Source organism: Oncorhynchus clarkii, unplaced genomic scaffold (assembly GCF_045791955.1).
Source record: "Oncorhynchus clarkii lewisi isolate Uvic-CL-2024 unplaced genomic scaffold, UVic_Ocla_1.0 unplaced_contig_2450_pilon_pilon, whole genome shotgun sequence".
Taxonomy (NCBI): Eukaryota; Metazoa; Chordata; class Actinopteri; order Salmoniformes; family Salmonidae; genus Oncorhynchus; species Oncorhynchus clarkii.
In genome coordinates, this window is record NW_027260984.1 from 83,739 (window position 1) to 105,817 (window position 22,079).

Genomic DNA, 22,079 nt, shown 5'->3' on the forward strand with positions numbered 1-22,079 from the left:
GACGCTTAACGTTTTCCCATCTAGCTATATTAGGGGGGTCGACGCTTAACGTCATCCCATCTAGCTATATTAGGGGGGTCGACGCTTAACGTCATCCCATCTAGCTATATTAGGGGGTCGACGCTTAACGTCATCCCATCTAGCTATATTAGGGGGTTCGACGCTTAACGTTTTCCCATCTAGCTATATTAGGGGTCGACGCCTAACGTCACCCCATCTAGCTATATTAGTGGTCGACGCCTAACGTCAGCCCATCTAGCTTTTTTAGTGGTCGACGCTTAACGTCCACCCATCTAGCTTTATTAGGGGGTCGACGCCTAACGTCAGATAACACTGAATTTGTCCTTCCGTCAGGTTATTTACCCTGTTATACAGCGTCAGTTGCCCAGTTGGGGGCAAACTCGGGGAAGATTTGCTTTTTCCAACATTGCTTGTAATTCTCTCGGAGTGAGGATGGCGCTGAAAAGGATCCACAAGGTAACGGGCTCACTAGGTTGCTTTAGTGAAAACCAAAAAAAACGTTCGTTAGCTCGATTGTTGATGTACGTCGTTAGCTATCGCTAGTTAACGTTTTTAATGATGGCTAAAGTTAGCTATAGCTAGCTAACGCCCCGTTCCCATATCCAAATAGTATTTTGTCTTTCCATCTGTACCATCGGTTTGTTGACACTAGACTGGCTAACTCGTTAGGTAGTATGTAGCTACCTAGCTAGTACCATATGTATTACTAGTTATTTGGGTGTCAAACTACTGATTTCAGCACCTAAAGAATAGCCTGTAATTTATACATTATGATTTTTTTTTGTTGATACAATCTAGTTAAGGGGACGTCTAGCTAACGTTAAGGGGACGTCTAGCTAACGTTAAGGGGACGTCTAGCTAACGTTAAGGGGACGTCTAGCTAACGTTAGGGGGACGTCTAGCTATCGTTAGGGGGACGTCTAGCTAACATTAGGGGACGTCTAGCTAATGTTAAGGGACGTCTAGCTAACATTAGGGGAATTTCAGTCGTCGTTGTTGTTGTGCTGCCAGCTAGATGTTAGCTGAACGGTAGATAGCCATCACAACCAGACCTAGTTAACAGTTACCGGTAACGAAACGTTAGTAAAATGTACATGTAAGAGACGGGGTAACTAGCTAGGTGGATAAAACGTTAGCTAGGTGGGTCACTAACAATGTAACTGAATATAAATGTGTGTATCTAATTCTTGTACTCTTATCTGAACCTGCTCCTCTATAAGCCACTAGCCAGCGACACATCAGCCGTTTTGATGAGGTTGGGCCATTGATATCCCAATGGAGAGTCCCCTGGGGTGGGTTTGGGGGGGCACATGAATACAGGCATCACTGGTTATCACTCACTGTTACACATCAGCAGGTGTAGTTAACGGTTCATATTTGATTTAAAGTCATTTTAAAACAGTGTTAAAGGGGCTTAAATTAAGTCACATAAATACAACATAGGTAATGCCACACAAACTCCGTGGTCGGCGGTTGTTTGGACGTACTGCGTTGGAGGCGGCTTATGGTAGAGAAATGAACATTAAATTATCAGGTAACAGCTCTGGTGGACATTCCTGGAGCCAGCATTCCAGTTGTACGCTCCCTCAACTTGATTGGACTGTAGCATTGTGTGCATTTTATTTTCCCCCAGCTGCAAAGAGCTGCAGTTAGTTCCAGAATCGGTGGCAAGATGTTAGTCCCAAATATTCCCAAAACTAAATGCATTGTATTTAGGACTAAACCCTAATAAACCTGAACAAAATCTTGTTATTGAACAAATTGAGGTGACTAAACTGCTTGGAGTAACCCTGGATTGTAAGCTGTCATGGTCAAAAAACATATTGATACAACAGTAGCTAAGATGGGGAGAAGTCTGTCCATAATAATGTGCTGCTCTGCCTTAATAAATTCCTAGTCTGGCCATCAAACCATCACGGTCACCTAATAATCCCCAGTTTCCAATTGGCTCATTCACCCCCCCTCCTCTCCCCTGTAACTATTCCCCAGGTCGTTGCTGCAAATGAGAACGTGTTCTCAGTCAATTTACCTGGTAAAATAACGAATAAATAAAAAAATAACACTAGCAACAAGGCGGGTCCTACAGGCCCTAGTTTTGTCGCACCTAGGCTACTGTTCAGTCGTGTGGTCAGGTGCCACAAAGAGGGACTTAAGAAAATTACAATTGCCTCAGGACAGCACAGCTGGCCCTTAAAAGTACACAGAGAGCTAACATGAATAATATGCATGTCAATCTCTCCTGGCTCAAAGTAGAAGAGATTGACGTCATCACTACTTTTTTTTTTGTAAGAAGTGTTGACAAGCTGAATGCACAGAGCTGTCTGTTTTTAAAATGCTAGCATACAGCTCAAGACACCCATGCATACCCCACGAGACATGCTATCAGAGATCTCTTCACAGTCCCCAAGCTAGAACAGACTATGGGAGGCGCACAGTACTACATAGAGCCATGGTTGCATGGAATTCTATTCCACAGTACTACATAGAACCATGACTACATGGAATTATATTCCACAGTACTACATAGAGCCATGACTACATGGAATTCTATTCCACAGTACTACATAGAACCATGGCTACATGGAATTCTATTCCACAGTACTACATAGAGCCATGGTTACATGGAATTCTATTCCACAGTACTACATAGAGCCATGACTACATGGAATTCTATTCCACAGTACTACATAGAGCCATGGCTACATGGAATTCTATTCCACAGTACTACATAGAACCATGGCTACATGGAATTCTATTCCACAGTACTACATAGAACCATGGCTACATGGAATTCTATTCCACAGTACTACATAGAACCATGGCTACATGGAATTCTATTCCACAGTACTACATAGAACCATGGCTACATGGAATTCTATTCCACATCAAAATATATAAAAAACTGGTATAAATGCACCTTATGGAACAGCTGTGACTGTGAAGAGACCCACACACACAGGTACATACATACGCATACATTGTAGTATTGCTGTATGGTGGTATTATACATGTTGTATTGTAGATATGTAGTGGTGTAATAATGTCATCTGATCTACTGTGTTTGGACCCCAGGAAGAGTAGCTGCTGCCTTGGCAGGACCTAATGGGGATCCATAATAAACCCCAGGAAGAGTAGCTGCTGCCTTGGCAGGAACTACTGGGGATCCATAATAAACCCCAGGAAGAGTAGCTGCTGTCTTGGCAGGACCTAATGGGGATCCATAATAAACCCCAGGAAGAGTAGCTGCTGTCTTGGCAGGAACTAATGGGGATCCATAATAAACCACAGGAAGAGTAGCTGCTGCCTTGGCAGGAACTACTGGGGATCCATAATAAACCCCAGGAAGAGTAGCTGCTGTCTTGGCAGGAACTACTGGGGATCCATAATAAACCCCAGGAAGAGTAGCTGCTGTCTTGGCAGGAACTAATGGGGATCCATAATAAACCCCAGGAAGAGTAGCTGCTGTCTTGGCAGGAACTAATGGGAATCCATAATAAACCCCAGGAAGAGTAGCTGCTGTCTTGGCAGGAACTAATGGGGATCCATAATAAACCCCAGGAAGAGTAGCTGCTGTCTTGGCAGGAACTAATGGGGATCCATAATAAACCACAGGAAGAGTAGCTGCTGTCTTGACAGGAACTAATGGGGATCCATAATAAACCCCAGGAAGAGTAGCTGCTGTCTTGGCAGGAACTAATGGGGATCCATAATAAACCCCAGGAAGAGTAGCTGCTGCCTTGGCAGGAACTAATGGGGATCCATAATAAACCCCAGGAAGAGTAGCTGCTGCCTTGGCAGGAACTTACGGGGATAAGTTCCTGCCAATAAAGTTAGTGCTAATAAATGCAAATTGTCATGCTGAGACAGGAAACGGCCTTCACCAAACTGTTCCCACAATGCTGTAGCGTTAAGATGTCCCTTCATTGTAACTAAAGTGTCAAGCCCGCATCTGCCAAACTCAGATTCATCCTTTCGACTGCCAGGTGGTGAAGTGTGATTCATCACTCGAGAGAACACGTTTCCACTGCTCCAGAGTCCAATGGCAGCAAGCTTTTACAACCCTTCAACAGTGTAGGTACAGCAATAGGTTGTCTTGGATGGCCATGACTAGACTGCAGTGTAGGTACAGCAATAGGTTGTCTTGGATGGCCATGACTAGACTGCAGTGTAGGTACAGCAATAGGTTGTCTTGGATGGCCATGACTAGACTGCAGTGTAGGTACAGCAATAGGTTGTCTTGGATGGCCATGACTAGACTGCAGTGTAGGTACAGCAATAGTTGTCTAGGATGGCCATGACTAAGCTGCAGTGTAGGTACAGCAATAGTTGTCTAGGATGGCCATGACTACAGTATGTAAACATTATTAATAGGGGCAGCAGGTAACCTAGTGGTTAGAGCTTTGGGCCAGTAACCGAAAGGTTGGTGGATCGAATCTCCGAGCTGACAAGGTAAAAATCTGTCTTTCTGCCCCTGAACAAGGCAGTTTAACCCACTGTTCCCCGGTAGGCCGTCATTTTAAATACGAATTTGTTCTTAACTGACTTGCCTAGTTAAATGAAGGTTAAATTTTTTTTTTTATTAACAGAGCTGTCCCCAACTAAAACATTTTGGTAGACCAATGACCAAATGTTCTTTAGAACAATTGATTGGTCATAATTTTCTATCATGTATTTTTCCATATTTACACGTATCCTATGTGTTTTAATCCAATCAACTATATGCACTGAGGTTGTCTGATGCTTTAAGCACACTGTTTGATTAAATAATTAAGACACACAAATGACTAGAGGGAGTCTGACCCGCAATTGATTTGATTGGGCCTGTGGGTCTGGCTCAGACTTGCTGCACCATGTTAAAAAGGACTGCTAGTGACCAGCACCCATTGTCTCCGTCTCTCCTCCCTGCTGCAGCAACCACCACATCCAGCACTTGGATGTTATCGCGCTGGCCGTGTTGCTGAAGCTGCAACACAACTTTTCAGTCAGAAATGGCTCTAATTATCATCCTGAAATCCCTCATTTGTTAAGGAAAAACATTCCGTCAACCCTGACTCTCTTCACGTGTAACGTATGCGTCACATGCCCGTGATCAATAGGGCCTGACCTATAGCCTATCATAATCGTATCAATACATTTGTTATAACAAACTCTGAACATCGTAACATTTTGTTACCTTACAGATTGGTTAAATTGTTTGCGACATGTTGTGGTCGGTGCTCACGGAATCAGTAGGCTATTAAACAAACACTCAAAACAGAAGCAGGTTCTGTCATCTTTCATACAGAGCTTTCAGAAAGCAGTCAGACCCCTTTGGGTTTTTCCCCATTTTGTTACCTTACATTCTTATTCTAAAATGGATTGTGTCAAGGCACAGCTCTGTTGAAGGCAGAGTCAGACAAATGGATTGTGTCAAGGCACAGCTCTGTTGAAGGCAGAGTCTGACAAATGGATTCTGACAAATTGTCAGACGGTTCTGTCTGCTACCGCACGGCAAGTGGTACCGCAACGCCAAGTCGAGGTCCTGCTGCTACTCGCTGTTTATTATCTATGCATGGTCACTTTATCCCTACCGACATGTACATATTGGCTCAACTAATAGTCTCCACATTGACTCTGTACCGGTACCCCCTGTATATAGCCTCCACATTGACTCTGTACCGGTACCCCCTGTATATAGCCTCCACATTGACTCTGTACCGGTACCCCCTGTATATAGCCTCCATATTGACTCTGTACTGTAATAACCTGTATATAGCCTCCACATTGACTCTGTACCGGTACCCCCTGTATATAGCCTCCACATTGACTCTGTACTGTAATAACCTGTATATAGCCTCCACATTGACTCTGTACCGGTACCCCCTGTATATAGCCTCCACATTGACTCTGTACCGGTACCCCCCTGTATATAGTCTCCACATTGACCCTGTACCGGTACCCCCTGTATATAGCCTCCACATTGACTCTGTACCAGTAGCCCCTGTATATAGCCTCCACATTGACTCTGTACCGGTACCCCCTGTATATAGCATCCACATTGACTCTGTACCGGTACCCCCTGTATATAGCCTCCACATTGACCCTGTACCGGTACCCCCTGTATATAGCCTCCATATTGACTCTGTACTGTAATAACCTGTATATAGCCTCCACATTGACTCTGTACCGGTACCCCCCTGTATATAGTCTCCACATTGACCCTGTACCGGTACCCCCTGTATATAGCCTCCACATTGACTCTGTACCAGTAGCCCCTGTATATAGCCTCCACATTGACTCTGTACCGGTACCCCCTGTATATAGTCTCCACATTGACTCTGTACCGGTACCCCCTGTATATAGTCTCCACATTGACTCTGTACCGGTATCCCCTGTATATAGCCTCCACATTGACTCTGTACTGGTACCCCCTGTATATAGCCTCCACATTGACTCTGTACCGTAACACCATGTATATAGCCTCCACATTGACTCTGTACCGTAACACCATGTATATAGCCTCCACATTGACTCAGTACCGGTACCCCCTGTATATAGGTTTCACATTGACTCTGTACCGGTACCCCCTGTATATAGCCTCCACATTGACTCTGTACTGGTACCCCCTGTATATAGCCTCCACATTGACTCTGTACCGTAACATCCTGTATATAGCCTCCACATTGACTCTGTACCGGTACCCCCTGTATATAGCCTCCACATTGACTCTGTACCAGTACCTCCTGTATATAGGTTTCACATTGACTCTGTACCGGTACCCCCTGTATATAGCCTCCACATTGACCCTGTACCGGTACCCCCTGTATATAGCCTCCATATTGACTCTGTACTGTAATAACCTGTATATAGCCTCCACATTGACTCTGTACCGGTACCCCCCTGTATATAGTCTCCACATTGACCCTGTACCGGTACCCCCTGTATATAGCCTCCACATTGACTCTGTACCAGTAGCCCCTGTATATAGCCTCCACATTGACTCTGTACCGGTACCCCCTGTATATAGTCTCCACATTGACTCTGTACCGGTACCCCCTGTATATAGTCTCCACATTGACTCTGTACCGGTATCCCCTGTATATAGCCTCCACATTGACTCTGTACTGGTACCCCCTGTATATAGCCTCCACATTGACTCTGTACCGTAACACCATGTATATAGCCTCCACATTGACTCTGTACCGTAACACCATGTATATAGCCTCCACATTGACTCAGTACCGGTACCCCCTGTATATAGGTTTCACATTGACTCTGTACCGGTACCCCCTGTATATAGCCTCCACATTGACTCTGTACTGGTACCCCCTGTATATAGCCTCCACATTGACTCTGTACCGTAACACCATGTATATAGCCTCCACATTGACTCAGTACCGGTACCCCCTGTATATAGCCTCCACATTGACTCTGTACCGTAACATCCTGTATATAGCCTCCACATTGACTCTGTACCGGTACCCCCTGTATATAGCCTCCACATTGACTCTGTACCAGTACCTCCTGTATATAGCCTCCACATTGACTCTGTACCGGTACACCCTGTATATAGCCTCCACATTGACTCTGTACCGGTACACCCTGTATATAGCCTCCACATTGACTCTGTACTGGTACCCCCTGTATATAGCCTCTACATTGACTCTGTACCGGTACCCCCTGTATATAGCCTCCACATTGACTCCGTACCGGTACCCCCTGTATATAGCCTCCACATTGACTCTGTACCAGTATCCCCTGTATATAGACTCCACATTGACTCTGTACCGTAACACCCTGTATATAGCCTCCACATTGACTCTGTACCGGTACCCCCTGTATATAGCCTCCACATTGACTCTGTACCAGTACCCCCTGTATATAGCCTCCACATTGACTCTGTACCGGTACTCCCTGTATATAGCCTCCACATTGACTCTGTACCGGTACCCCCTGTATATAAACATTGCACCATCTCTACAGTGAAGCGTGGTGGCAGCATCATGCTGTGGGGATGTTTTTCAGTGGTAGGGACTGGGAGACTAGTCAGGATTGAGGGAAAGATGAACGGAGAAAAGTACAGATCTCCTTGATGAAAACCTGGTCAGGACCTCAGACTGGGATGAAGGTTCATCTTCCAACAGGACAATGACCCTAAGAACACAGCCAAGACAATGCAGGAGTGACTTTGGTACAAGTCTCTGAATGTCCTTGTGTGGCCCAGCCAGAGCCCGGACTTGAAGCCAATCTACTGTCTCTTGATAGACCTGAAAATAGCTGTGCAGCAACGCTCCCCATCCAACCTGACAGATCTTGAGAGGATCTGCAGAGAAGAATGGAAGAAACTCCCCAAATACAGGTGTGCCAAACTTGTAGCGTCATACCCAAGAAGACTCGAGGCTGTAATCGCTTTTTTTTAAATTGCGCGTGTTTGTAAAACCCTGTTTCTGGCTGTAACGTAACAAAATGTGGTCTGAATACTTTCCAAATGCATTGTATATATGGATGATTTCTAAAGCCAGGCACATTTAACAGTTAGGCTGTTGATTCTAGACTTCATTCATTTGGTGTCCTCTCTCCTCAGTTTTCTTAGACAGTTAAAAGTCGTGTTTTCTCATCTCCTAACTCCGCTGCTTCCTCCATCACATTGTTGTCAACAGTCAAAATGGTGGTTGGCTTTGCACTGCTCTACTGTTGACCAGGACCCATAGGGTAGTGCTCTACTGTTGACCAGGACCCATAGGGTAGTGCTCTACTGTTGACCAGGACCCATAGGGTAGTGCTCTACTGTTGACCAGGACCCATAGGGTAGTGTACTACTGTTGACCAGGGCCCATAGGGTAGTGCTCTACTGTTGACCAGGACCCATAGGTAGGACCCATAGGGTAGTGGACTACTGTTGACCAGGGCCCATAGGGTAGTGTACTACTGTTGACCAGGGCCCATAGGGTAGTGGTCTACTGTTGACCAGGACCCATAGGGTAGTGAACTACTGTTGACCAGGACCCATAGGGTAGTGTACTACTGTTGACCAGGACCCATAGGGTAGTGCTCTACTGTTGACCAGGACCCATAGGGTAGTGAACTACTGTTGACCAGGACCCATAGGGTAGTGTACTACTGTTGACCAGGGCCCATAGGGTAGTGTACTACTGTTGACCAGGGCCCATAGGGTAGTGTACTACATTGACCAGGGCCCATAGGGTAGTGCTCTACTGTTGACCAGGGCCCATAGGGTAGTGTACTACTGTTGACCAGGACCCATAGGGTAGTGTACTACTGTTGACCAGGACCCATAGGGTAGTGTACTACTGTTGACCAGGACCCATAGGGTAGTGTACTACTGTTGACCAGGACCCATAGGGTAGTGTACTACTGTTGACCAGGACCCATAGGGTAGTGTACTACTGTTGACCAGGACCCATAGGGTAGTGGACTACTGTTGACCAGGACCCATAGGGTAGTGTACTACTGTTGACCAGGACCCATAGGGTAGTGCTCTACTGTTGACCAGGGCCCATAGGGTAGTGTACTACTGTTGACCAGGACCCATAGGGTAGTGTACTACTGTTGACCAGGAACCATAGGGTAGTGTACTACTGTTGACCAGGACCCATAGGGTAGTGTACTACATTGACCAGGGCCCATAGGGTAGTGTACTACTGTAGACCAGGGTCTATAGGGTAGTGTACTACTGTTGACCAGGACCCATAGGGTAGTGGACTACTGTTGACCAGGACCCATAGGGTAGTGTACTACTGTTGACCAGGACCCATAGGGTAGTGAACTACTGTTGACCAGGGCCCATGGGGTAGTGTACTACTGTTGACCAGGGCCCATAGGGTAGTGTACTACTGTTGACCAGGACCCATAGGGTAGTGTACTACATTGACCAGGGCCCATAGGGTAGTGTACTACTGTTGACCAGGGCCCATAGGGTAGTGTACTACTGTTGACCAGGACCCATAGGGTAGTGAACTACTGTTGACCAGGACCCATAGGGTAGTGCTCTACTGTAGACCAGGGTCTATAGGGTAGTGTACTACTGTTGACCAGGGCCCATAGGGTAGTGTACTACTGTTGACCAGGACCCATAGGGTAGTGTACTACTGTTGACCAGGGCCCATAGGGTAGTGTACTACTGTTGACCAGGACCCATAGGGTAGTGTACTACTGTTGACCAGGACCCATAGGGTAGTGTACTACTGTTGACCAGGACCCATAGGGTAGTGTACTACTGTTGACCAGGACCCATAGGGTAGTGGACTACTGTTGACCAGGACCCATAGGGTAGTGTACTACTGTTGACCAGGACCCATAGGGTAGTGCTCTACTGTTGACCAGGGCCCATAGGGTAGTGTACTACTGTTGACCAGGACCCATAGGGTAGTGTACTACTGTTGACCAGGACCCATAGGGTAGTGTACTACTGTTGACCAGGACCCATAGGGTAGTGTACTACATTGACCAGGGCCCATAGGGTAGTGTACTACTGTTGACCAGGGCCCATAGGGTAGTGTACTACTGTTGACCAGGACCCATAGGGTAGTGCTCTACTGTTGACCAGGGCCCATAGGGTAGTGTACTACTGTTGACCAGGACCCATAGGGTAGTGTACTACTGTTGACCAGGACCCATAGGGTAGGGGACTACTGTTGACCAGGACCCATAGGGTAGTGTACTACTGTTGACCAGGGCCCATAGGGTAGTGTACTACTGTTGACCAGGACCCATAGGGTAGTGTACTACTGTTGACCAGGACCCATAGGGTAGTGCTCTACTGTTGACCAGGGCCCATAGGGTAGTGTACTACTGTTGACCAGGACCCATAGGGTAGTGTACTACTGTTGACCAGGACCCATAGGGTAGTGCTCTACTGTTGACCAGGACCCATAGGGTAGTGTACTACTGTTGACCAGGACCCATAGGGTAGTGTACTACTGTTGACCAGGACCCATAGGGTAGTGCTCTACTGTTGACCAGGACCCATAGGGTAGTGGACTACTGTTGACCAGGACCCATAGGGTAGTGTACTACGGTTGACCAGGACCCATAGGGTAGTGGACTACTGTTGACCAGGACCCATAGGGTAGTGAACTACTGTTGACCAGGACCCATAGGGTAGTGCTCTACTGTTGACCAGGACCCATAGGGTAGTGCTCTACTGTTGACCAGGACCCATAGGGTAGTGTACTACTGTTGACCAGGACCCATAGGGTAGTGCTCTACTGTTGACCAGGACCCATAGGGTAGTGGACTACTGTTGACCAGGACCCATAGGGTAGTGCTCTACTGTTGACCAGGACCCATAGGGTAGTGTACTACTGTTGACCAGGACCCATAGGGTAGTGTACTACGGTTGACCAGGACCCATAGGGTAGTGGACTACTGTTGACCAGGACCCATAGGGTAGTGTACTACTGTTGACCAGGACCCATAGGGTAGTGGACTACTGTTGACCAGGACCCATAGGGTAGTGTACTACTGTTGACCAGGACCCATAGGGTAGTGTACTACTGTTGACCAGGACCCATAGTGTAGTGTACTACTGTTGACCAGGACCCATAGGGTAGTGTACTACTGTTGACCAGGACCCATAGGGTAGTGTACTACTGTTGACCAGGACCCATAGGGTAGTGAACTACTGTTGACCAGGACCCATAGGGTAGTGTACTACTGTTGACCAGGACCCATAGGGTAGTGTACTACTGTTGACCAGGACCCATAGGGTAGTGTACTACTGTTGACCAGGGCCCATGGGGTAGTGTACTACTGTTGACCAGGGCCCATAGGGTAGTGTACTACTGTTGACCAGGACCCATAGGGTAGTGTACTACTGTTGACCAGGGCCCATAGGGTAGTGTACTACTGTTGACCAGGACCCATAGGGTAGTGAACTACTGTTGACCAGGACCCATAGGGTAGTGCTCTACTGTTGACCAGGGCCCATAGGGTAGTGTACTACTGTTGACCAGGACCCATAGGGTAGTGTACTACTGTTGACCAGGGTCTATAGGTCTGTTTTCTGTAAATGTGAACAGCACAACAACTTTCCGTCATGGTAGAGGTCATGGTAGAGGTCATGGTATGCTTTACCTCATTGTATAGGTGGTGTTGAATGACCGTCTGACTGGTTCTTGGAGAAATGGCATCTTCCTTTCACAAGTACACCCAGTTGGGTTGTATTCACTACTAGTATGCACCAAATGGAAGAAAACAAACAGCAACGGGAGGAGGGACTACCTGAACTTTCAAATACAAAACACTTGTTTTCCTTTTGCCAAACGTTTTGCTACTGAGTATGTAGTAGGTGTAGGTTACTTTGGGCTGATAGCCTGTCACTGGGATTATAGCCTGTCACTGGGATTATAGCCTGTCACTGGGTTTATAGCCTGTCACTGGGATTATAGCCTGTCACTGGGTTTATAGCCTGTCACTGGGATTATAGCCTGTCACAGGGCTGATAGCCTGTCACTGGGCTGATAGCCTGTCACTGGGATTATAGCCTGTCACTGGGCTGATAGCCTGTCACTGGGCTGATAGCCTGTCACTGGGATTATAGGCTGTCATTCATTCTTCTTTGTTCTCAGACTGGAGCTCACCGTGTTGCTTTAATCATTCAAAATGTCTGCCTCTGGTTTAGAGCTAAGTGTTCCTGGTCTCTCTTGTTGCTTGGTTTAGAGCTCAGTGTTCCTGGTCTCTCTTGTTGCTTGGTTTAGAGCTAAGTGTTCCTGGTCTCTCTTGTTGCTTGGTTTAGAGCTAAGTGTTCCTGGTCTCTCTTGTTGCTTGGTTTACAGCTAAGTGTTCCTGGTCTCTCTTGTTGCTTGGTTTACAGCTAAGTGTTCCTGGTCTCTCTTGTTGATTGGTTTAGAGCTAAGTGTTCCTGGTCTCTCTTGTTGATTGGTTTAGAGCTAAGTGTTCCTGGTCTCTCTTGTTGCTTGGTTTAGAGCTAAGTGTTCCTGGTCTCTCTTGTTGATTGGTTTAGAGCTAAGTGTTCCCGGTCTCTCTTGTTGATTGGTTTCGAGCTAAGTGTTCCCGGTCTCTCTTGTTCCATTGCAGGAGCTGAATGATCTGGCTCGTGACCCTCCAGCGCAGTGCTCAGCAGGACCAGTGGGAGATGACAGTAGGTGTCTTAGACTTTATAATTTTATGGAACTGTTGAAGGCAGTTATTCTTCATCTTGGTCCTGGAGAACCAAAGGGCTGAATATTTTAGTTTTTTGCCCAAAAGCACTAATACACCTGATCAAAGGTGCGTTAAGAGACACTGGTTAAAGATTTACAATGACCCTGAATGTGTACTAACTCTCCTTCTCCCCCTCTCCTTCCGCCAGTGTTTCACTGGCAAGCCACGATCATGGGACCTGTGAGTACCAGTCACGTATCCCACTAGAACGGGAGAACTCTAAAGTCTTGAATGTCTGTTTTGACGAAGGTATAACATTTTCCTGGACGTACAGGTGGTTGGATCAGTCGTCATGACAGACGCTCTTTCTCTCCTTTCAGAATGACAGTCCATATCAGGGGGGCGTTTTCTTCCTCACCATTCATTTCCCCACAGACTATCCTTTCAAACCCCCTAAGGTAAGGGTCCATGTCCCTTCACATAGGTTTGGAAAGGGGCTCGTTCCTAAGTCCCTGTCAGTGGTTACACTTAGGGACATTTTTATTGTTCTGGACTGCAGCCTCGTGATGCTGCATGTAGTTAATGTTGTGTGGTAGGAGGGGGTGATTTACTAGTTAATGTGTGGTAGGAGGTGTGATTTACTAGTTAATGTGTGGTAGGAGGGGTGATTTACTAGTTAATGTGTGGTAGGAGGGGTGATTTACTAGTTAATGTGTGGTAGGAGGGGTGATTTACTAGTTAATGTGTGGTAGGAGGGGTGATTTACTAGTTAATATGTGATAGGAGGGGTGATTTACTAGTTAATATGTGGTAGGAGGGGTGATTTACTAGTTAATGTTGTGTGGTAGGAGGGGTGATTTACTAGTTAATGTGTGGTAGGAGGGGTGATTTACTAGTTAATGTTGTGTGATAGGAGGGGTGATTTACTAGTTAATGTTGTGTGGTAGGAGGGGTGATTTACTAGTTCATGTGTGGTAGGAGGGGTGATTTACTAGTTAATGTGTGGTAGGAGGGGTGATTTACTAGTTAATGTGTGGTAGGAGGGGTGATTTACTAGTTAATATGTGATAGGAGGGGTGATTTACTAGTTAATATGTGGTAGGAGGGGTGATTTACTAGTTAATGTTGTGTGGTAGGAGGGGTGATTTACTAGTTAATGTGTGGTAGGAGGGGTGATTTACTAGTTAATGTTGTGTGATAGGAGGGGTGATTTACTAGTTAATGTTGTGTGGTAGGAGGGGTGATTTACTAGTTAATGTGTGGTAGGAAGGGGTGATTTACTAGTTAATGTTGTGTGGTAGGAGGGGTGATTTACTAGTTAATGTGTGGTAGGAGGGGTGATTTACTAGTTAATGTGTGGTAGGAAGGGGTGATTTACTAGTTAATGTTGTGTGGTAGGAGGGGTGATTTACTAGTTAATGTGTGGTAGGAGGGGTGATTTACTAGTTAATGTTGTGTGGTAGGAGGGGTGATTTACTAGTTAATATGTGATAGGAGGGGTGATTTACTAGTTAATGTGTGGTAGGAAGGGGTGATTTACTAGTTAATGTGTGATAGGAGGGGTGATTTACTAGTTAATGTGTGGTAGGATGGGTGATTTACTAGTTAATGTGTGGTAGGAAGGGGTGATTTACTAGTTAATGTGTGGTAGGAGGGGTGATTTACTAGTTAATGTGTGGTAGGAAGGGGTGATTTACTAGTTAATGTGTGGTAGGAGGGGGTGATTTACTAGTTAATGTGTGGTAGGAGGGGTGATTTACTAGTTAATGTGTGGTAGGAGGGGTGATTTACTAGTTAATGTGTGGTAGGAAGGGGTGATTTACTAGTTAATGTGTGGTAGGAAGGGGTGATTTACTAGTTAATGTGTGGTAGGAGGGGTGATTTACTAGTTAATGTTGTGTGGTAGGAGGGGTGATTTACTAGTTAATGTGTGGTAGGAGGGGTGATTTACTAGTTAATGTGTGGTAGGAAGGGGTGATTTACTAGTTAATGTTGTGTGGTAGGAGGGGTGATTTACTAGTTAATTTTGTGTGGTAGGAGGGGTGATTTACTAGTTAATGTGTGGTAGGAAGGGGTGATTTACTAGTTAATGTTGTGTGGTAGGAGGGGTGATTTACTAGTTAATGTTGTGTGGTAGGAGGGGTGATTTACTAGTTAATGTTGTGTGGTAGGAGGGGTGATTTACTAGTTAATGTGTGGTAGGAGGGGTGATTTACTAGTTAATGTTGTGTGGTAGGAGGGGTGATTTACTAGTTAATATGTGGTAGGAAGGGGTGATTTACTAGTTAATGTTGTGTGGTAGGAGGGGTGATTTACTAGTTAATATGTGATAGGAGGGGTGATTTACTAGTTAATATGTGATAGGAGGGGTGATTTACTAGTTAATGTGTGGTAGGAAGGGGTGATTTACTAGTTAATGTGTGGTAGGAGGGGTGATTTACTAGTTAATGTGTGGTAGGAGGGGTGATTTACTAGTTAATGTGTGGTAGGAAGGGGTGATTTACTAGTTAATATGTGATAGGAGGGGTGATTTACTAGTTAATATGTGATAGGAGGGGTGATTTACTAGTTAATATGTGATAGGAGGGGTGATTTACTAGTTAATGTGTGGTAGGAAGGGGTGATTTACTAGTTAATGTGTGGTAGGAGGGGTGATTTACTAGTTAATGTGTGGTAGGAGGGGTGATTTACTAGTTAATGTGTGGTAGGAAGGGGTGATTTACTAGTTAATATGTGATAGGAGGGGTGATTTACTAGTTAATATGTGATAGGAGGGGTGATTTACTAGTTAATATGTGATAGGAGGGGTGATTTACTAGTTAATGTTTGGTAGGAGGGGTGATTTACTAGTTAATGTGTGGTAGGAGGGGTGATTTACTAGTTAATGTGTGGTAGGAGGGGTGATTTACTAGTTAATATGTGATAGGAGGGGTGATTTACTAGTTAATGTGTGGTAGGAGGGGTGATTTACTAGTTAATGTGTGGTAGGAGGGGTGATTTACTAGTTAATGTGTGGTAGGAGGGGTGATTTACTAGTTAATGTGTGGTAGGAGGGGTGATTTACTAGTTAATGTTGTGTGGTAGGAGGGGTGATTTACTAGTTAATATGTGATAGGAGGGGTGATTTACTAGTTAATGTGATAGGAGGGGTGATTTACTAGTTAATGTGTGGTAGGAAGGGGTGATTTACTAGTTAATGTGTGGTAGGAGGGGTGATTTACTAGTTAATGTGTGGTAGGAAGGGGTGATTTACTAGTTAATATGTGATAGGAGGGGTGATTTACTAGTTAATATGTGATAGGAGGGGTGATTTACTAGTTAATGTGTGTTAGGAGGGGTGATTTACTAGTTAATGTGTGGTAGGAGGGGTGATTTACTAGTTAATGTGTGGTAGGAGGGGTGATTTACTAGTTAATATGTGATAGGAGGGGGTGATTTACTAGTTAATGTGTGGTAGGAGGGGTGATTTACTAGTTAATGTTGTGTGGTAGGAGGGGTGATTTACTAGTTAATGTTGTGTGGTAGGAGGGGTGATTTACTAGTTAATATGTGGTAGGAGGGGTGATTTACTAGTTAATGTGTGGTAGGAGGGGTGATTTACTAGTAAATGTGTGATAGGAGGGGTGATTTACTAGTTAATGTGTGGTAGGAGGGGTGATTTACTAGTTAATATGTGGTAGGAGGGGTGATTTACTAGTTAATGTGTGGTAGGAGGGGTGATTTACTAGTTAATGTGTGGTAGGAAGGGGTGATTTACTAGTTAATGTTGTGTGGTAGGAGGGGTGATTTACTAGTTAATGTGTGGTAGGAGGGGTGATTTACTAGTTAATATGTGATAGGAGGGGTGATTTACTAGTTAATGTTGTGTGGTAGGAGGGGTGATTTACTAGTTAATATGTGATAGGAGGGGTGATTTACTAGTTAATATGTGGTAGGAGGGGTGATTTACTAGTTAATGTGTGGTAGGAGGGGGTGATTTACTAGTTAATGTTGTGTGGTAGGAGGGGTGATTTACTAGTTAATGTTGTGTGGTAGGAGGGGTGATTTACTAGTTAATGTTGTGTGGTAGGAGGGGTGATTTACTAGTTAATGTTGTGTGGTAGGAGGGGTGATTTACTAGTTAATGTTGTGTGGTAGGAGGGGTGATTTACTAGTTCATGTGTGGTAGGAGTGGTGATTTACTAGTTAATGTGTGGTAGGAGGGGTGATTTACTAGTTAATATGTGGTAGGAGGGGTGATTTACTAGTTATTGTGTGGTAGGAGGGGTGATTTACTAGTTAATGTGTGGTAGGAGGGGTGATTTACTAGTCAATGTGTGGTAGGAGGGGGTGATTTACTAGTTAATGTGTGGTAGGAGGGGGTGATTTACTAGTTAATGTGTGGTAGGAGGGGGTGATTTACTAGTTAATGTGTGGTAGGAGGGGGTGATTTACTAGTTAATGCGTGGTAGGAGGGGGTGATTTACTAGTTAATGTGTGGTAGGAGGGGTGATTTACTAGTTAATGTGTGGTAGGAGGGGTGATTTACTAGTTAATGTGTGGTAGGAGGGGTGATTTACTAGTTAATGTGTGGTAGGAGGGGGTGATTTACTAGTTAATGTGTGGTAGGAGGGGTGATTTACTAGTTAATGTGTGGTAGGAAGGGGTGATTTACTAGTTAATGTGTGGTAGGAGGGGTGATTTACTAGTTAATGTGTGGTAGGAGGGGGTGATTTACTAGTTAATGTGTGGTAGGAGGGGGTGATTTACTAGTTAATGCGTGGTAGGAGGGGGTGATTTGCTAGTTAATGTGTGGTAGGAGGGGTGATTTACTAGTTAATGTGTGGTAGGAGGGGTGATTTACTAGTTAATGTGTGATAGGAGGGGTGATTTACTAGTTAATATGTGGTAGGAGGGGTGATTTACTAGTTAATGTGTGGTAGGAGGGGGTGATTTACTAGTTAATGTTGTGTGGTAGGAGGGGTGATTTACTAGTTAATGTTGTGTGGTAGGAGGGGTGATTTACTAGTTCATGTGTGGTAGGAGTGGTGATTTACTAGTTAATGTGTGGTAGGAGGGGTGATTTACTAGTTAATATGTGGTAGGAGGGGTGATTTACTAGTTAATGTGTGGTAGGAGGGGTGATTTACTAGTTAATGTGTGGTAGGAGGGGTGATTTACTAGTTAATGTGTGGTAGGAGGGGGTGATTTACTAGTTAATGTGTGGTAGGAGGGGGTGATTTACTAGTTAATGTGTGGTAGGAGGGGGTGATTTACTAGTTAATGTGTGGTAGGAGGGGGTGATTTACTAGTTAATGCGTGGTAGGAGGGGGTGATTTACTAGTTAATGTGTGGTAGGAGGGGTGATTTACTAGTTAATGTGTGGTAGGAGGGGTGATTTACTAGTTAATGTGTGGTAGGAGGGGTGATTTACTAGTTAATGTGTGGTAGGAGGGGGTGATTTACTAGTTAATATGTGATAGGAGGGGTGATTTACTAGTTAATGTGATAGGAGGGGTGATTTACTAGTTAATGTGTGGTAGGAAGGGGTGATTTACTAGTTAATGTGTGGTAGGAGGGGTGATTTACTAGTTAATGTGTGGTAGGAAGGGGTGATTTACTAGTTAATATGTGATAGGAGGGGTGATTTACTAGTTAATATGTGATAGGAGGGGTGATTTACTAGTTAATGTGTGTTAGGAGGGGTGATTTACTAGTTAATGTGTGGTAGGAGGGGTGATTTACTAGTTAATGTGTGGTAGGAGGGGTGATTTACTAGTTAATATGTGATAGGAGGGGGTGATTTACTAGTTAATGTGTGGTAGGAGGGGTGATTTACTAGTTAATGTTGTGTGGTAGGAGGGGTGATTTACTAGTTAATGTTGTGTGGTAGGAGGGGTGATTTACTAGTTAATATGTGGTAGGAGGGGTGATTTACTAGTTAATGTGTGGTAGGAGGGGTGATTTACTAGTAAATGTGTGATAGGAGGGGTGATTTACTAGTTAATGTGTGGTAGGAGGGGTGATTTACTAGTTAATATGTGGTAGGAGGGGTGATTTACTAGTTAATGTGTGGTAGGAGGGGTGATTTACTAGTTAATGTGTGGTAGGAAGGGGTGATTTACTAGTTAATGTTGTGTGGTAGGAGGGGTGATTTACTAGTTAATGTGTGGTAGGAGGGGTGATTTACTAGTTAATATGTGATAGGAGGGGTGATTTACTAGTTAATGTTGTGTGGTAGGAGGGGTGATTTACTAGTTAATATGTGATAGGAGGGGTGATTTACTAGTTAATATGTGGTAGGAGGGGTGATTTACTAGTTAATGTGTGGTAGGAGGGGGTGATTTACTAGTTAATGTTGTGTGGTAGGAGGGGTGATTTACTAGTTAATGTTGTGTGGTAGGAGGGGTGATTTACTAGTTAATGTTGTGTGGTAGGAGGGGTGATTTACTAGTTAATGTTGTGTGGTAGGAGGGGTGATTTACTAGTTAATGTTGTGTGGTAGGAGGGGTGATTTACTAGTTCATGTGTGGTAGGAGTGGTGATTTACTAGTTAATGTGTGGTAGGAGGGGTGATTTACTAGTTAATATGTGGTAGGAGGGGTGATTTACTAGTTAATGTGTGGTAGGAGGGGGTGATTTACTAGTTAATGTGTGGTAGGAGGGGGTGATTTACTAGTTAATGTGTGGTAGGAGGGGGTGATTTACTAGTTAATGCGTGGTAGGAGGGGGTGATTTACTAGTTAATGTGTGGTAGGAGGGGTGATTTACTAGTTAATGTGTGGTAGGAGGGGTGATTTACTAGTTAATGTGTTGTAGGAGGGGTGATTTACTAGTTAATGTGTGGTAGGAGGGGGTGATTTACTAGTTAATGTGTGGTAGGAGGGGTGATTTACTAGTTAATGTGTGGTAGGAGGGGGTGATTTACTAGTTAATGTTGTGTGGTAGGAGGGGTGATTTACTAGTTCATGTGTGGTAGGAGTGGTGATTTACTAGTTAATGTGTGGTAGGAGGGGTGATTTACTAGTTAATATGTGGTAGGAGGGGTGATTTACTAGTTAATGTGTGGTAGGAGGGGTGATTTACTAGTTAATGTGTGGTAGGAGGGGTGATTTACTAGTTAATGTGTGGTAGGAGGGGGTGATTTACTAGTTAATGTGTGGTAGGAGGGGGTGATTTACTAGTTAATGTGTGGTAGGAGGGGGTGATTTACTAGTTAATGTGTGGTAGGAGGGGGTGATTTACTAGTTAATGCGTGGTAGGAGGGGGTGATTTACTAGTTAATGTGTGGTAGGAGGGGTGATTTACTAGTTAATGTGTGGTAGGAGGGGTGATTTACTAGTTAATGTGTGGTAGGAGGGGTGATTTACTAGTTAATGTGTGGTAGGAGGGGGTGATTTACTAGTTAATGTGTGGTAGGAGGGGTGATTTACTAGTTAATGTGTGGTAGGAAGGGGTGATTTACTAGTTAATGTGTGGTAGGAGGGGTGATTTACTAGTTAATGTGTGGTAGGAGGGGGTGATTTACTAGTTAATGTGTGGTAGGAGGGGGTGATTTACTAGTTAATGCGTGGTAGGAGGGGGTGATTTACTAGTTAATGTGTGGTAGGAGGGGTGATTTACTAGTTAATGTGTGATAGGAGGGGTGATTTACTAGTTAATATGTGGTAGGAGGGGTGATTTACTAGTTAATGTGTGGTAGGAGGGGGTGATTTACTAGTTAATGTTGTGTGGTAGGAGGGGTGATTTACTAGTTAATGTTGTGTGGTAGGAGGGGTGATTTACTAGTTAATGTTGTGTGGTAGGAGGGGTGATTTACTAGTTAATGTTGTGTGGTAGGAGGGGTGATTTACTAGTTCATGTGTGGTAGGAGTGGTGATTTACTAGTTAATGTGTGGTAGGAGGGGTGATTTACTAGTTAATGTGTGGTAGGAGGGGGTGATTTACTAGTTAATGTGTGGTAGGAGGGGGTGATTTACTAGTTAATGTGTGGTAGGAGGGGGTGATTTACTAGTTAATGTGTGGTAGGAGGGGGTGATTTACTAGTTAATGCGTGGTAGGAGGGGGTGATTTACTAGTTAATGTGTGGTAGGAGGGGTGATTTACTAGTTAATGTGTGGTAGGAGGGGTGATTTACTAGTTAATGTGTGGTAGGAGGGGTGATTTACTAGTTAATGTGTGGTAGGAGGGGTGATTTACTAGTTAATGTGTGGTAGGAGGGGGTGATTTACTAGTTAATGTGTGGTAGGAGGGGTGATTTACTAGTTAATGTGTGGTAGGAAGGGGTGATTTACTAGTTAATGTGTGGTAGGAGGGGTGATTTACTAGTTAATGTGTGGTAGGAGGGGTGATTTACTAGTTAATGTGTGGTAGGAGGGGGTGATTTACTAGTTAATATGTGGTAGGAGGGGGTGATTTACTAGTTAATATGTGGTAGGAGGGGTGATTTACTAGTTAATGTGTGGTAGGAGGGGTGATTTACTAGTTAATGTGTGGTAGGAAGGGGTGATTTACTAGTTAATGTTGTGTGGTAGGAGGGGGTGATTTACTAGTTAATGTGTGGTAGGAGGGGTGATTTACTAGTTAATGTGTGGTAGGAGGGGTGATTTACTAGTTAATGTGTGGTAGGAGGGGTGATTTACTAGTTAATGTGTGGTAGGAAGGGGTGATTTACTAGTTAATGTGTGGTAGGAGGGGTGATTTACTAGTTAATGTGTGATAGGAGGGGTGATTTACTAGTTAATATGTGGTAGGAAGGGGTGATTTACTAGTTAATGTGTGGTAGGAGGGGTGATTTACTAGTTAATATGTGATAGGAGGGGTGATTTACTAGTTAATGTTGTGTGGTAGGAGGGGTGATTTACTAGTTAATGTGTGGTAGGAGGGGTGATTTACTAGTTAATGTGTGGTAGGAAGGGGTGATTTACTAGTTAATGTGTGATAGGAGGGGTGATTTACTAGTTAATGTGTGATAG

At 44.5% G+C, this 22,079-nt stretch overlaps 1 protein-coding gene across 1 annotated transcript in view; it reads left to right on the top strand.

Annotated features, from left to right (window-relative positions):
* The first annotated feature begins 355 nt into the window (after positions 1-355).
* The window catches only part of LOC139402796 (ubiquitin-conjugating enzyme E2 D2-like), a 41,438-nt gene continuing 19,714 nt past the window's right edge, over positions 356-22,079 (top strand). Inside the window, exons 1-4 of the mRNA XM_071146713.1 lie at positions 356-477; positions 13,060-13,123; positions 13,334-13,365; positions 13,506-13,583. Of these exons, the coding sequence (XP_071002814.1) occupies positions 454-477; positions 13,060-13,123; positions 13,334-13,365; positions 13,506-13,583 (198 nt within the window). The 5' untranslated portion in view covers positions 356-453. The remainder of the gene's footprint in view (positions 478-13,059; positions 13,124-13,333; positions 13,366-13,505; positions 13,584-22,079) is intronic.